This window comes from Nelumbo lutea, chromosome 3, assembly GCF_056320005.1.
Source record: "Nelumbo lutea isolate HS-2025 chromosome 3, American lotus-T2T, whole genome shotgun sequence".
NCBI classification, from domain to species: domain Eukaryota; kingdom Viridiplantae; phylum Streptophyta; class Magnoliopsida; order Proteales; family Nelumbonaceae; genus Nelumbo; species Nelumbo lutea.
Window position 1 is genome coordinate 38726299 of NC_142686.1, and position 16983 is coordinate 38743281.

A 16983-nucleotide genomic window follows, 5' to 3' on the forward strand; every position below is an offset into this window, starting at 1 on the left:
ATCGACAAACTCAAGGTCTTTTTGCAAAATCATTTTCAAACAAAAGACCTTGGGACATTGAAGTATTTCTTGGGTATAGAAGTTGCTAGATCAAGACAAGGTGTAAACCTGTGCCAAAGAAAATATGTTCTCGATCTATTGGACGAAACAGGACTGTTAGGTGCAAAACCGGCTGAGACTCCTATGGAACCAAATGTTAAGTTGAGCAGTGATACAGGGGGAATATTTGATGATCCTGGAAGGTATAGACGACTAGTGGGGAAGCTGAACTATTTGACTATCACGAGACCAGACATCTCCTTTGCAGTCAGTGTGGTGAGCCAATTTATGCAAAACCCTCGTATATCTCACTGGGATGCAATTCTTAGAATTGTAAGATATTTGAAGGGAGCTCCAGGTCGTGGGCTATTGTATAAACCAGGAGGAAAACTTGATGTAGTTGGGTACACGGGTGCAGATTGGGCGGGCTCTGTCTGATAGAAGATCTACTACAGGTTACTGCACATTTCTTGGAGGAAATCTTGTGACGTGGAAGAGTAAAAAGTAGACGGTTGTGGCTAGAAGCAGTGCTGAAGCCGAGTACAGAGCCATGACACACACTACATGTGAATTAGTATGGTTGAGGAATCTCCTACAAGAAATCGGATTCCACATGGATAAACCTATGAAGTTGTACTGTGACAATCAAGCTGCGCTCCATATCTCATCCAACCCTGTTTTTCATGAGAGAACAAAGCACATAGAGATTGATTGCCACTTTGTGAGGGAGAAGGTTCTTACTAGAGAGATAAGCACAGAACATGTAAGCTCAGGTGATCAGTGGGCAGATTTGTTTACAAAAGCCTTAAGCTCAGGGAGAGTGAACTATATATGTAACAAGCTGGGATTATATGTTATATACTCTCCAGCTTGAGGGGGAGTGTTAGAGTTGGCCGAATAAGGGTAGATTAGGCATCTCACCTTGGTTAAGTTATGAGCTTATGTGGCAGTCTTATTAGAGGTTCTCTGTCCCATACTTAAGTAGGGGCAGTTTAGTCCTTGTACATTTAATTAGAAGCCTAATCACTATTAAGAGGTCAACTGATAGGGTTTAGCTATCAAGTTCGACAGTTCTTTCATCTTCTTCTTCTCTTCTCTTTCCTCTTCTCCTTACTGGTTCGGACTACTGTAGCTACAGTAGCTACAGTAGCTACAGTGAAAACAAAGAACAATAACCACATGAAGGTGGAGGTCTATACGGATGCCGATTGGGCTGGGAGTGTTGATGACAGACGGTCTACCTCAGGATATTGTGCCCTTGTGGGAGGAAACCTTGTCTCCTGGAGAAGTAAGAAACAGAGTGTTGTCTCCCGGTCTAGTGCTGAAGCAGAATACAGGTCCATGGCCAACGGAGTGGCTAAAATCCTATGGCTAAGATCTCTACTTGAGGAGTTGGGTATTGAGTATGAGAAGCCTCTGATGCTGTATTGTGATAATCAAGCACAGAACCAAACACATTGAAGTTGACCGGCATTTTGTACGAGAGAGGGTCTCGTCTCAAGAAGTATTCCTCCCTTACATCACTTCCAGTATGCAACTAGCAGATATCCTCACTAAAGCTGTATCAAGAAAGAAGCTAGAAGCGGATCTATCCAAGTTGGGAATGATAAACATTTACTCCCAACTTGAGGGGGAGTGTAGAGAAACTGATGTGTGTCTATAGGGTAGAATGTACCTAGTCTATTTGTTATATTTTTCTGTTATTCTAGTTCTGTTATTCTAGTTGTTATTTACTTTTCAGTTTTATATTGTTAAGTGTTATGATGTAAACACCAAGGGCAGATGTGTCCTTTCATGTAACTAGCATAACATATAAATATTAAGTTGAAGTGGCGGCGGCAGATCAATTAGAATCTGTCCTTCCTTTCAAACCTGTGTTCTACTGCTCTCTCACTAATCTTTCTCCTCTTTCTTCTTCACTTTCTCTTCTGTTCGAACCTGAAATTCCAAGACTGATAGCAGTCTTGATCATCTTCACCCAACTTCAAACTACCCGACCTAACCCTACTTTTTTGGGCTAGGTTCAAGCTAACTTTGGCCCAAGTTGCAACCATAATCACATTATACCTTGGGGGTGTTAGTATATGTAATTCATTGTAACTCTAATCACAATGTCTGCAGCAAAATAAAATCACAATAACACGTAAAGGACCACATCACAACAGGATCGTGAGCTATTGCGGAATACACGCCGAATGAAAAGAGACTGTTGTGCGATTGCGATTATGCTCAATATTGAGTAGATGACGAAGCCTTGGATAAGACACGTCGAGACTGTCCTTGACAACACGTTGACATAGGAGACCCGCAAAAGGAAGTAGTACACATGCACTGTGAGAACCCTCAGACGAAAGGAAACCTCATCTCGGGAAGTTCTCGCGTGACACGTGGCGAACCCCTAGTATGTTCTGGCAACAAACACTGATATGAAGATTCCCTTTCCAAATGGGAGTCAAATCCCTTTTTGGCTCCTTCCCTTAAGGACCTTGGGATCTCCCCTTATAAAAAGGTGGGCATAGACCATAATAGGGACACAATTCTATCAATCCTAGAACCCTTGCTCATCTCCGCTACCCTGTTACCTCTAGCCTTTCTTCGTCCTTCAAGGAGACCACTATACTCAGCCTTACCACACCACTTACAGGGGGTATTTTAAGTAGTATTTAAATCTTAGGGATACTTTAAATAATTGTCAGATGGTTCAAGTGTATTTAACCCATATTTTTATTGGACTTTTTTTTGATGAATGATAATAAATTTATTAATTCAGAAGCAGATTTAGAGTGAGTTCATACAACATCCCAAGGAGAGGCGCGAGCTGCAACCCCTCCTTGAATCTTACAAGTAAACTAGGAAAGAAAAGCAAGAATCACAACTGAGCCGAAAACAATTCTTCCCTATTTACCCCTTGCTTGGCTAACACATCTGACAAAGTATTTGCTAATCTCCCCACCCACTGTACAGTGACCAACATATTCCTTGTCAACCAACTAAATTTCTTCATTTCATTCTTGTAACGCCACATAACCTTTTCAGGATTTTTCAACCAACCCACCACCACTTTGGAATCCCCCTCAATCGTTAGGTGTTGTACCCCGAGCTGGTTTGCAAATTGCACCCCTTGTACAACAACTAAAAGTTCTGCCCTGATGGAGTCCCCAATTCCCAAGGACCTGAATAGAGCAACAAAATCTCTCCCTTCTCATTTCTCAAAGCATCCCCATTTCGGATAATCTTGGATTACCCAAGCTACTTCCATCAAAGTTCAACTTCAGTGAGCCTTCGGATGGAGGAGACCAGCTTGTAATTGATTTGTCCTTTAGGGATGAGCACCTCGCTACTGCTGACCAATTTCTCCAAAGGTCATTAAAGGAGAATTGATGAAAGATTTCCAAGGTCTTCAGCCAAGGTATTGCCCTATTTAACACAATCTTTCAATTCCTGACTGCTCATTTCCTTTTCTTGAAAAATTCTAGCATTCCTTTCACCTCAAATAGTCCAAATCAAGGCAGCATGAGCACATCTCCACGTAATTCTCCCTATTTATGTAGGCCAGTAAAAGGTAGAATGGAACAGCATGTGGACTTCTGCTGGTAGACTGCAACTTCTCCCAAACAACGAAAGTAGCCAAGCCCAAAGGTCTGTAGAAAAAGGGACAAGACATTAATAGGTGGTAACAATCCTTACCGTGAGCTTTACAGAGGATATACCAATTAGGAGAAATACAGAGGAAAGGTCTTCTCTTTTGTTTATTGGACATTTTTTTTTGTTAATATAAGAATTTATTTTTGGGTTTTGGCTCAAGGGGTTGGGTAAGCTTATTGGCCATTTATATGAGAAAGGATTGGGTAAACACAATAGCTATTCACCAAGTTGTGAAACCAATGATAACTTTCCACGCTAGTAATAAAATAGATGGGGCCCCACTCATCTCACATTGGGAGCCATGAATTTATTACTAGCATTGAGTGTTATCTTTGGTTTCATGACCTCCTAAACAGCCATCACGTTCAACTAATGCCAATACAATTATATACCCTATCAAAAAGCGAAAAACACATTCGCAACTAAGAATATATTTTCATTGTTTTTTTCTCCAAAACAATCCATTTTCAAACGAGAGCTAGTTTTGATTAGATTTTGGAATCGGAAACAAAAACAATTCACGTTGTAGAATGCCCCAAAGTTCCTAACCATTAATCGAAGTCGGATTAATCCAACAATCTGGAGAATTCAACAAATGCGAATTCGAATGTATTTGTCACATCCAATCAATTTCAAATCAAACTCCAAATTTGATGAATCCAATCTGCTTACAGCCCTAGGTCCGCACATGTGAGGTTTCAATGCCCAGCTTACTCACCAAAGTTGGGATTCTTCTAAACCTCAAATTTCTAACTTAGGCCATGTTTGGAAGTAGACTTGTTCATGGGCCGGGTAGCCCGATAGGTTGGCCCGGCTCGACCTAGTCTAAGTTGGGGTTGGATAGGATTTTCGGCCCACGAACTCGGGCTTTCTCAAAAAAGCCTGAGACCTACTTGACAATGTATTATATAATAAAAATATATTTTCTATAATAGTAATATATATATATATATATATATATAAAATATTTTATCTTTATTCTTCTCTTTTTTTCAAGTAATAGTGAGATCTTTCATTATTTTTCATTTTTTTAGGTATTGAGGTCTTTTAATATAAACAAAAAACAATTTTTTTTTGAATAAAAAAAGAAAAAAAATATTTTTCCAATTTTCTGGTTGGGCTAGGGGTTGGGCCTGAGCTTTAGGCTTTATATATGGGTTGGGCTCAGATTCAAGACCTAGGCCCAATGGTCGGGCCAGGCTCAGGCTTAGGCCTGAACATATTTTGTTAATGTAGAGATAAGCCAGACCCAACTTGTGAACAGGTCTATTTGGAAGTCCTTTAAAATAAGCACTTATTCGTTTGAATATAATTATAAATTTTAATTTTTTATAATTTTTATTCATAATAATTATTGAATACCTTATTTTTATTAATTTTTAAATACTTTATTACTTTTTAAGATGTTGTTTTGCTAACTATTAAATATTTTCATTGCATCATGGAATTTATTAGTATTTCAATATTATTTTTATTTTTAATATATATTTTTTAATTTTTAGTTTTTTTGAAAAAATTATTTGTATCAATTATAAAATATTTTATTTTTATTAATTATTAAACATTTTATTAAATTTTCATATATTATTTTGTTATTTATTAATATTTTTTTATTTTTTAATTTATTTTTGTTTTTAAAATTATTATTTTTTAATATATTTTTAAAATTTTTATTCATATTAATTAGTAAATAATTTATTGTTTATTAATTATTATATACTGTATTACCTTTTAAGATATTATTTTTAGAATTATTAAATATTTTTCATTGCTTGATGGAATTTATTCCTATTTTCAATATTATTTTAGTTTTTAGTAATGTATTTTTAATTATTTGTTTTGTTATAATTTTATTTCAATGATTTTAATATTTTCTTTTGGTTAATGATTTTTTGAATGATAATGTATGAAACAGTTCTAAATGAATTCAAAATTACCAAATAGTTTATTCTAGGGGCAAAAGAGTGGTTGATTAGTCTTTTCCATTCACTGATGCGATCTCCTGTAGAAAGAGAGTTTTCTTGTATTCAACATGTGGAAAAACAATAGACATAAGTGAATATATATATATATATATATATATATATATATATATATATATATATATAATTATTGGCATATTTCCTAATGTTTCCATGACAAAAGTGAGCGTCAGATAACAAGTCACTTGGGCTGATACAGAGTCACCACCCATCAATCAAAGAAAATGGAGGTGATTGGTCCTTCAAAAATTGGGCATGAAATCATTTTTGTCCAATAGTGACTCCAAACCTAGAGCACCGGTTGAACCAGTCCAAGTAAGACTCAGATGGGGAGAGGGAAGGGGTTAAACACCCCTTTCCTGTTTCAGTAGGTTGGGCCAAGCATCCAAGTAAGACTCAGATGGGGAGAGGGAAGGGGTTAAACACCCCTTTCCTGTTTTAGCAGGTTGGGCCAAGCATGTGGGGGGAACCCAAAGCAATTACAAGCAAACTAAGGAAAAACACCAATTATTGCAAGAACAAGGATTATACGATCATGCATGAACAAGCATTTTGCAAGTAACATAATGAATTATTCACACCAATTTTCAATCATAAGCATTATCAGGAATGAAGACTACCTTCATATCCGAAATGAAATTTCACAAAAAAAGTACCATTCCACAACATGCAACGATGATCTTTCGATATCAAGAGGTTAAATTGCTAACATAAAAGAAAGTAATTTTATCCAATAACATAAGGGCAGAAATAATCAAAGACCTGAAACAATAACTACCATTGAGGATAAAAAAAAAGTGATAGAGATTATTCAAATTAACTAAAAAGACAAATGCTATGAAGGAGGATTGGGTGAAAACTGAAGAATATTTTGAAACGATAATTATGAGAGGCATGTATATAAAAAAGAAAAAGACTATTTACTAATATATAAGAAGAACTACTCAATAGGCTACCAATCATTCACTAGAACAAAAAGGATTACATGATATAGTCACTAATGCAATAAAGTAAGCATCATCTAACACTTTAACATGGCAGTTGTGAACATCGGATCGACCCCCTCTCACCTCTAATGGGCGAGTTTCTCTCTCGCCATTGTGTGAGTTTTATCCTTTCCCCTTCCTAGTTTCTTTCTTTTTTTTTTTTTTTTTCCTATTCTAACTCTTCTTTGGCCTCTCTCCTTTGGTTGAGATGATGACATAGGGCTATTATTTGAGCCTTTGTATCTTTTCTTTGGTTTAGAGGGTGGAACAGGACTGTTACTTGACTGTTGGCGCTGTTATTTTCCGAGATCCTACTACTTTGTAGATCGGATTCAATAGGGGATTGGAATGAAGAAGGCTATGAGTATAGTGTTGAGATTTCTACTCAGATCGGGCATTAAGGGGCTTAGTGTGAGTACCTTTCTCGTCTGAATTGATTTCTATGTTGCATGTGTTCCAGATACCCGTTCTGGTCATGGGGCACCCGCTATAGGGTTTGGATGTGCCGCTAGATTTTTAATGCCCTATGGTCTTGGTACTCGCCTAAGAATTCATATTGTTGTGGGCTTCATGGTGTGGGTTTCAGTGCTGTAATTCATTGTTTTTCTGACGAACCAATGCATTCAGTTGTCTCGTTTGTTGGCAACATGGTTGAGGGCGAATTTTCTGGATCCAAAATGGACGTTATGGGATTTCTAATTGTGGAAGTGACATCCATTTTGGGCGGTCAACCGTTTCAATATGGGCGCCTTTTAAGGAAAGCTCTTTATAGTGGATTATCATTACGTTGTCTTGTTTTGTGCTTCCCTATGCTATGCCTTATGTTTGGGTGTGGAAGCTTTGTAATGGGATGACTTGATGATTGATTGGGGTGTTTTGTTATGGATGTTTTATAGGAAACTTATAGGGGTTTTTATTAGTATGTTTCATACACTGTCTCATGGAGAAACCCTTGGCCTCCCCTAAAACTACGCCATTTCTATTATTATCTTTATATTGCCATAGTTGGGATGGTTTTGGAAATCCTACTCCTTTTAATCTTGATTTATGGGGATTGGTAGTTAATTTCCATTCTTGTGGGAGACTTTCTCATTTGAACTTTCTCTGTTGGAGGCAGATGCCCTCTTTTATTTGGCGTTCTCCAGTTGTTGACATCATGCGCAAAGGGTTCATGAGTTTTTTCTCCCGATGCTCGATATCTACTTCTTCAGCATTTTGTCTACTACTTAGTGATGGGTTTTTCTTATTGTTTTCTAGTCACTTTGTATTGATGACTTATTTGCTGTTTGTTACTTTAGGGTTGTATCGTGGGCATTTGTTTGAATGGTATGATATGGTGGATTGGTCCTTCCTGTTGAATCTAATGGAAAAAATGGTTTTAGGTGAAAGATGGAGGATGTGGATTAAAGAATGTTTTAGCTCGGCACAATTTTCTATTCTGATGAATGGGGTAGCAAAGGATTTCTTCCAGGCTAAAAGAGGACTCAGACAGGGTGATCCTTTATCCCCATTCTTATTCACTTCTGTGGTTGAGGTCTTGAGTAGACAAATCACCAAGGCTGACCAAGATAACTAGTTTAAAGGTTGGAGGATGGGTAGATCAGAAGTGGTGGTGTCTCACTTGCAATTTGTTGATGATATAATCATTTTTTGTGAAAGTTTGGATGAATCCAGTGTAAGGAACCTGAAAAGATTGGTGGATAAGTTTCAAAAAGCCTCCAAATTCAAAGTGAATTGGGGAAAATGTTGTGTAGCTGGAATAAACATGGGGGAGGGGGACATCCAAGCATCAGCAAAATTGCTAGGCTGTGAAGTGAAAAGCTGGCCTCTAGAATACTTAGGTATGCCCTTGGGGGGATCCGAAAGCTGAAAGCTTCTGGAAGCCAGTGTTAGAGAGATTCACAAAGAAGTTGGCAATGTGGAAGAGGAATTATATTTCCTTGGGGGGAAGAATCACCTTGATAAAATCTACCCTAGCAAACCCACCCACTTATTTCCTCTCCACCTTTAAGATCCCAGTGAAAATAGCTAGGAAATTGGAGAAGATTATGAGGGATTTTTTGTGGGAACCTAGCGATGAAAAGAAGGATAATTTGGTGAAGTGGGAGCAAGTTTGTTACCCTAAGGAGCATGGTGGCCTAGGTATAGGGAACTTATTAAAGAAAATTAAGGCCCTTCTAGGGAAATAGCTGGGGAGATTCCCTTGTGAAGAATAGGCTGTGGCACAGGGTCATTAAAAACATTCATGGTGAAGTAGTTAACGGATGGGATGCAAAACTAGCCTCCAATGCAGCTCCAAACTCTCCCTGGAAGGCAATCTATGAGGCATTACCAACCTTTCTTCAATTTATCAGATTTGATGTTGGATGTGGCAATAAAGTTAAATTCTGGGAAGACCTTTGGGTTGGGGATATGCCTCTAATGGTCAAATTCCCGGATCTTTACTCTTTATCAAACCTTAAAAACAAACTTGTTGCTAGGTTTGGTTTGCTCTCAGACTTTGGTATCTCTTGGGATTTTGGGTTTAGAAGAGGGTTGAGGGAAAATGAATGTGAGTCTCTAGTGCTTTTAATCTCAACACTTGAGAGGGTCTATTTAGACCAATCTATAGCTGATAGTAGAGTTTGTACCCCAACTCATGATGGTTTATTTTCTTGTGCATCTTTCTTTGGTTTGCTCACTCACTCTGACCCAAGGGTGGTGAACTTCCCTGTGAAAGAAATATGGTGTAAACCGATTCCTCCAAAAGTACAAACTTTTTGCTGGGAAGTGTTCTTAGGGAAGGTAGACACTTGTGATGTGCTACAGAAAAGGAAGCCAAATAAATGCCTCTCTCATGTGTGTGTCCTTTGTTTGGATTGTGGTGAACCCTACCCCATTTACTTTTATCTTGCTCCTTTGTTTCTGGTCTTTGGAATGTTGTTTGTTCTATCTTTGGATGCAGATGGGCTCCCCCACAGGATGTGGTAGCCTTTTCAGCCCATCCTTCCTGAGACAACAGAAGAAAAGAGGAAAATGCTTATGGAAGGCAGCAAGAGCAGCTACAGTATGGACTATATGGGAGGAAAGAAACCTAATAATTTTCTTTGAAAAAAGTAAATCAGAGGAGGAAGTGATGAAGCCATAAAAATCGGAACTGTACATTGGGTGAAGACCTTGGAGCTAATAAAAAATTTCTCCACGAATGAGATTTTAAGAAGTTGGGCTGAAGTAGCACTAACAGATGCACCCAAAGTAATTGTGAGTGAGGAATGAAAGCCACTGGCACTGAACAAACTAAAACTAAATTTTGATGGGAGTTCTTTTGGTAACCCAGGAAGGGCAGGCATAGGGGGTGTGATTAGAAATCATCAGGGTGTGGTGGTGGCACTCTTCTCAGGACCAATAGGTATTGGTGACTCAATACAGGCTGAATATCTAGCCCTACTTCTAGGTCTAAAGATGGATGAGTAGATAGGAACAACAAACTTAGAAATAGAAGGAGACTCACTATTGGTCATTTCTTGGTCTAAAAACATCACCTCAGTACCTTGGAAGCTCAAATTTATCTTTAGAGAAATTGGCATGCTTACAAGGAGGATCAACTCTCAGTTTGGTTGGGTCAAACGGAGCGCAAATGGGGTGGCGGATACCCTAGCAAAACAAGGGGCAAATAGATCTACATTGTACTGGGCAGAACTGTAACTGATTGTTTGTGGGTGCAGATTAGGTTAATGCTTTTCTACTACCTATAACTTTTGTAACTGATTGTAACCTTTGCTACTTTATTAATAAAATTTCTTGCTGATAAAAAAAATTGCCTTATTAGGCTTCAAAAAAAAAGAACTTCATATCGACCATTCACTTCATAACCGAGCAAATAGAATTGCCATCCATTAGAAAAAAACGAAACAGGGAGTGTTGGGTCTCCCAGACTTGAATTTGTAAGACGACTCCATGCTCCTCAGCCTAGACAAGATTTGTCTAGGTAAGTTGAGAGAGAGAGGGAAGGGATTAGGCACCCCTCTCTCGTCGGAGTGAATGTCAATTCCCTACTTGAAGCCAAACAAAATCAAATTAGGAAGCAGGGGGACAACCTACACACTCATCTAGTCCCAGGAACCTGAGCAAAAGGGTGAGGAGGTACATCCCCACCCCTTTTCTATCAGGACTCCATGCTCTTACTCGACTGACCAATTAGACAAAACTAGAGGAGCTTCGGCTACTTCCCCTGGACTAGAGGAGATGCAGATACTCTAACTTCAGAACGGGGAAAGAGCAAAGTGCCAAAACTAGTGAAACCAACAAAATGGCCTTATCAAGAAACAATTAGAAATTTTTAGCATATTTAGGAGCTTGAGCACTTCAGCTTATTCTAACCGTGAATCGAAAAGAGAAAAAAAGATATAATCTTACGTCTTGTTGGTGGTGGGATATCACCGGTGGTGATAGTAGAAATAGATGATGCGTTCAATGGCTGGAACGGAATGAATAGAACCCTCTTCTCCTCTACCCTTCCAATCTCTCAATCTCTCCCCTATTCTCTTTGCTCTCTTCACTCTCTCTTTTTCTCTTTGTTCATTACTCTCGCCTTATCTTATAAGAAGATAAGCCTATCTTATAAGAAGATAAACCTTATCTTTAATTAGGGTCCAGATCAGATTTGGAGATGGATAATCTTCTAATTAGATTAGGAGATAACTCCATAAGATATTTTAAAAGAGGAGGGGGCGGACCAGTCCAAAACAACATTTTTTTGTAGTTTATGGTTCTCTTTGCACCCTTTTATCTCCTAGTTTTTTCCCAGTCCGACATCAGCTATCTGGGACTGATTTAGGATTGTTTTCCCCTGATTTTTGCAAGAAAAATTCAGGGAATATCACGCTTATCATCCTTAGTTCGATCCAAGCAGTTGGATCTCAGTTTTGCAGAAAACTGTGATGCTGAACCGGCTTTAGGTACATACTGTGCCATCTTCGTGGAGGCTAGTTTTAGGACTGATTTGGGCGTGGGCTTTCACCTTGGGATCTGCATTTGTGGTATCCGTATCAGGTATACATATCCCTCTTTATTTGGTTTCAAATATGGTCTAGTTCAATGCAAGACCGTTTCGGAAAAACACAGTTTTTCAAAACATAGGGAATTCGAGTCCTAGAAGGATTAGGAAATTTTGAAATTTTGCCCAACCATCTAGTATGGTTTGGACATCCATGTGATGGATCCTAACCCTTCAAACAGAAGCATAGATTAAATTGATTGTTGAAACTGCTTTTCTCTAAAAAACAAGCTCGTGCCCATAGATGGAGGGACAAATTGATTGAAGTATTTGATGGAATATCTGAACCATGTTCCTCTAAAACTTAACAATAAATTCCAAATCCCTATCAAACATCTTTGTTGTGCTAATGTTGGCATTATTATCTTGCAAATCTTCCAATATTGACATGGATTTGGAGTTTATAATCGGAAAATAAAATATAAACACCTGTAACATTCTAACATAAAAAGTCTAGCCATTAAGGCTTAAGCACAACTACAAAGCATAAAAAAGTCCAAAAGCCAGGACTTGCGATCTGGGTTTTCAGCAGAGGAGAAAACACTAAGGCCCTGTTCGGTTTGCAGGAATAGGGGTCTGGAATCAGAATAGGAATGGACTATTCCGATTCCAACTGTTTGGTTGGGCGGAATCAGAATCCCATTCCCATTCTTGCTGGAATGTCATTCCCCCATTTGAGGGAATGGCCATTCCCTGCCCCTCCCTTGGGAATGAAATCCTATGCTAATTCCAATTCTCATTCCCATTGTTGTCTGAATCAAACAAACTATGGGAATGGGCCATTCCGATTCCAATTCCATAGGATTTTGATTCTGATTCTGACTGCGAACCAAATGGACCCTAAAACCGTATGGTTTAACAAAGAAGAAAATGATTGAAAGAGGAAAAAAGCTATTCAATACAATATATATTAAAGAAAACACAATATTTTACTTGGATTTCTTAAGGTAGGTTTTGAGTAACTAACAAAAACAATAAATTTTGTAGATGGCTGAAATATTTTGAAGACAGACGCAGAGAGAAAAAGAGAAAAAACGAGAGAATGGTGAGATTTTTGGGGTCGTATTTGATTGAAAGAGAAAAAGATGGGATGAGATTTTTATCTAAGATCCTATGAGTTGCAGAGGGCCGTTGGAGTGCGGAGAACCGTTGGAGGTAGGAGAAGATAAATGTGAAATCTGAAATATGAAAAGTTAAAAAGATATTATTTGTGTCTGAAATCTTAAAAGAATCATAAATGCTTTTCTACTTTTTAGAGAGGTGACAGTGTGCTGTTGAATCTTTCCATGCCTCTCATAATTATCATTTCAAAATATTCTTGCATGGTAGTTATTGTTTCAGGTCTGTGATTGTTTCTGCCCTTATGTTATTGGATTACATATCTTTCTTTTATGTAAACGATTTAATCTCTTGATATCGAAAGATCATTGCATGTTATGGAATGGTACTTTTTTTTGGGAAATTTCATTTCAGATATGAAGGTAGTCTTCATTCCCGGTAATGCTTATACCTGCTAATTGGTGTGAATAATTCATTATGTTACTTGCAAAATGCTTTTTCATGCATGATCGTATAATCCTTGTTCTTGCAATAATTGGTGATTTTCCTTAGTTTGCTTGTAATTGCTTTGGGTTCCCCTATATGCTTGGCCCCACCTACTGAAACAGGAAAGGGGTGCTTAACCCCTTCCCTCTCCCCATCTGAGTCTTACTTGGACTGGTTTAACTGGTGCTCTAGGTTTGGAGTCACTATTGGATGAAAATGATTTCATGCCCAATTTTTGAAGGACCCATCACCTCCATTTTCTTTGATTGATGGGTGGTGACTCTATATCAGCCCAAGTGATTTGTTTTCTGACGCTCACTTATGTCATGGAAACATTAGGAAATTTGCCAACAATTTGAACCATACATACTGTGCTTGTTCCTTCTTTATGTTTTTTAAACTCTAAGCATATTAAATCAGTGATACTTATTGTTAATCTTGGAAAAACATTATGTGGGGAAAATATATATATATATGTATGTATGTATGTATGTATGTATGTATGTATGTTCACTTATTTCTATTGTTTTTCCCAAATGTAGAATTGAAGAAAACTCTCTTTTTACATGAGATGGCATCAGTGAATGGAAAAGACTCATCAACCACTCTTGCATTTATGGAGCTTGCAATACAGCAGGTAATATGTAAAATATTTTTGGAATATTAGCTTAACTACTAAATGGGTTGTCATTTCTTCTATTGTTGCTAAGGATTTACCATCAAGCAATGATGGTGATGTAGAGAAATTTAGTTGCAGAGTATAGGAAATAAATGCGTAGATGCATAACAATATTGTTTCTTAGCATCATATTGGTCACATATGAAGCATCACAGCTTGCACATAAACATAGCAGCATCACACATTCACACTCTGTGCAGTTTAACATCAGAACAAACAATCACTGATAAAGCATCAAAACAGAGCTAGAAAGTCTATTTTTCCTCTTTAAAAAGATCACTACCATCTGTCTCAATGGCTGTTGGTATTATATTAATTATATGGCAGCTATCATTTTGCGATGATGTATAACTTTTTGGGCCAGTATTGTGGATGAATCTTGTGGTTAATGAAAAATCTTCACTTGACAGGGGACTCTGGATTGACCATTTTTTCATTCCCAGTCTACACCTTGCGGAATCCCCCAAGTTCTACAAATGTCCTTTTTTTGGATTGGTAACTAATCGTTTTTCTAAGAGAATTAAAGAATAAAAGAAAGTAGAATGAAGAAAGGCACCTTGAGCCTTCCCACACTATGGGAATGTGAGTCGGTCCTACTGCTGCTCTTCTCTACAAGACAAAATCCCTATAACATGAAAAGATGGCAGAACACTAATCTGGAAGATTTCTGTAACAGCATTCTATACAGCTTTGGCAGTTTTCAATTGGAAGTTGAAGGAGTCCTAAAAGCTGATTGTTGAAGAAGGATGATGTACTTTGGGTCTACAAGAATGAGATAAAGCGATTCAAGTGGTTCACAAGGAATATGCAAATTACTATACAACTGGTACAGCGATAGCCAAATACTTTGCCTGATCATCTAGCAAAACAAGGGGTTAATAGAGGACAACTTTTTTGGTCTACATTGTAAAATGATCTAATGGGGAAAACTGCATGGAGTTTATCAAATCAAGTTTCACACTCACTACTTGCAACCTGATGTTTTCAAGAGTAAAGAAAAGAGTGTTTACACTCTTTGGAACCTCTCAAGTGGTATCACCATCTGATATATTACCTCAAACCATACTAACAGTTTAAACAAAGACTAAAGACAAGCTGTACCAATCAAACATATGCCCAAAAGACGAGGAAAACATCAACTGGTGATAACAAAGCTCTTCAACCAACAAAGGAACTTGACCTTCACATCCCAAAACAGCCTACCACAGTTAGAAAAGTCCTGGACAGTAAGCAAGCAGTCCAAACAGGGGACTTTCCAGGCTGGGGGTAAAATATTGGAGGAAGAAAAATTATAGAAAATGGTGATGTCCCTAAAAAATGGTAGACCAAATATGGATTGTTGAAGGTTTGAGAAAGCTGGTTGAAGTTAAGCAGTTACCTGGAACTTTGTGGAGGAGGTGGTTTTGTTCTTTGCTAAATAAATTGGTAGAAGAGAAGTTATTTAGAACTTTGTAGAGGAGAAGATGGAGAGAGGGTTCGAGAAAACTGGAAAATGGAAGGAGGTTGCTATACAAGTGAAGAAGATGTTGCTCAAGGAGATCAAAACTAGGGGAGTGGTGACACTGAAGGAAAGAGAAGACAAAAAGCGACCTTGCTGTTGGTTGGGGATCTGATAATTTGGTTTAAGGGTGTTTAGGATGTTGCCGGCTACACTATTAACAGATTCAAATGGGGGAATAATTTGAAAATGGAAGGGAAGGAGTATGTTGTAGAAATGAGGAAGAATCAAAATGGGTGGTTTCTAATACTAACCAAGTTATTTGCAATGGTGGAAAGCAGATGATATGCATACCCGAGGGTAAGAAGAGTGGATGGAAGACTATGTTGGAGACATTGCAAAGGTTCCTGTCATGGTACAAAGTATTGGAAATGCAATTTTATGAGATATGTTGGGATATGATTTGGATAGACATTGATACAGATAGAAAATCAAGATACGCATGAATATGCTAGGAAACTCAAATAAATCATGAAAATTTATAAGTACCAACAAATATAAGTTTCATATGACTAAAAATAAGTTATCTGAACATAAAAAACCATACTTTAATGGTTTATGTAAAGTGTGAAATTAGCGGGGCACAAATGGTTCCATTGAAAATTGATGGAAGAACTAAAATGTGTATGTATAATGGTATATACCTTAATTTTTAGAAAACCAATATAATTTGTGTTAATATTTATTAGTATATATTGTAATAGTCAATGTTTGCATTTATTGACAAACATCCCTAAGAAGAGAAAGTTTAGTTAAGAATCAAAATGCATACAGTTATGACAAACATTTTGAGTATGGCATAGTGGTGGGCTTATGGTCATTACAAACTAATGACCAGTGTTCAAAACTTCTTACTTCCTACTTGTGGTTTTATATTTATAGCTAGTTTAATGACACATCAAATTCAAATTTGAATATTGTCCTAAATGTAGGACTTAGTTAAAAGTGAGATAGACAAATTTGAATTTGAAAAGTTGAGTTAATTATAGGAGTTATTAGGAGAGAAAGGGGTAATTATAGGGGTTATTTAGGAAATGAGAGAAAGATTAGGAATATGACAAATTTGAATTTGAAAAGTTGTCTTAAATATTGTAGTTATTAAAGAGAGAGGGAGTTTGGTTATAATAATAAAAATTGGAATTTATTGGCCTATTAGACTTGTTCATGGGCCGGGTAGCTCGACAGGCTTGGGCCTAGCCTGTTCATTTTCGGGCTTGGACATTATTTTAGGCTCATAGGCTTGGGCTTAGGGCCAAAATACCAGACCCAACTTTTTTTGGGCTAGACTCTGGCTTTCTCAAAAAAGCCTTGCCCGAGCCCGAGCCCAATAATATTTTATATAATAAAAAATATATTTATATTTTTCTTTGTTCCTCTTCTATTTTCTCAAGCCATAGTGAGAGATTTTTGGGTTCTAAGGTCATTTAATATAAATAAATCAGTTTTCTTTATTGAGTAAAAAAACAATTTTTTTTCCCAATTTATAGGCTGGGCTTCAGGCTTTATAGAAGGGCCAGCTCGGGCTCAAGATATTGGATGGTCGGGCCTGAATGTATTCTGTTAATAAATAGCAA

At 37.5% G+C, this 16983-nt stretch overlaps 1 protein-coding gene across 13 annotated transcripts in view; it reads left to right on the plus strand.

Moving 5' to 3' along the window:
* Window positions 1-16983, plus strand: part of EMB2191 (Cytidine/deoxycytidylate deaminase family protein) — a 91933-nt gene that overhangs the window by 20998 nt on the left and 53952 nt on the right. For 11 of the 13 annotated variants that reach the window (XR_016109970.1, XR_016109972.1, XR_016109973.1 and 8 more), the window contains one exon: window positions 13775-13869. Coding sequence is in view for 10 of the 13 variants with exons in the window: in XM_088978411.1 (XP_088834537.1) it covers window positions 13804-13869 (66 nt within the window). In the remaining 3 variants the exon portion in view is untranslated. Of the gene's footprint in view, window positions 1-12674; window positions 12843-13774; window positions 13870-16983 lie in introns of all 13 variants that reach the window. The other 2 variants (XM_088978412.1, XM_088978407.1) reach the window with 1 other exon arrangement.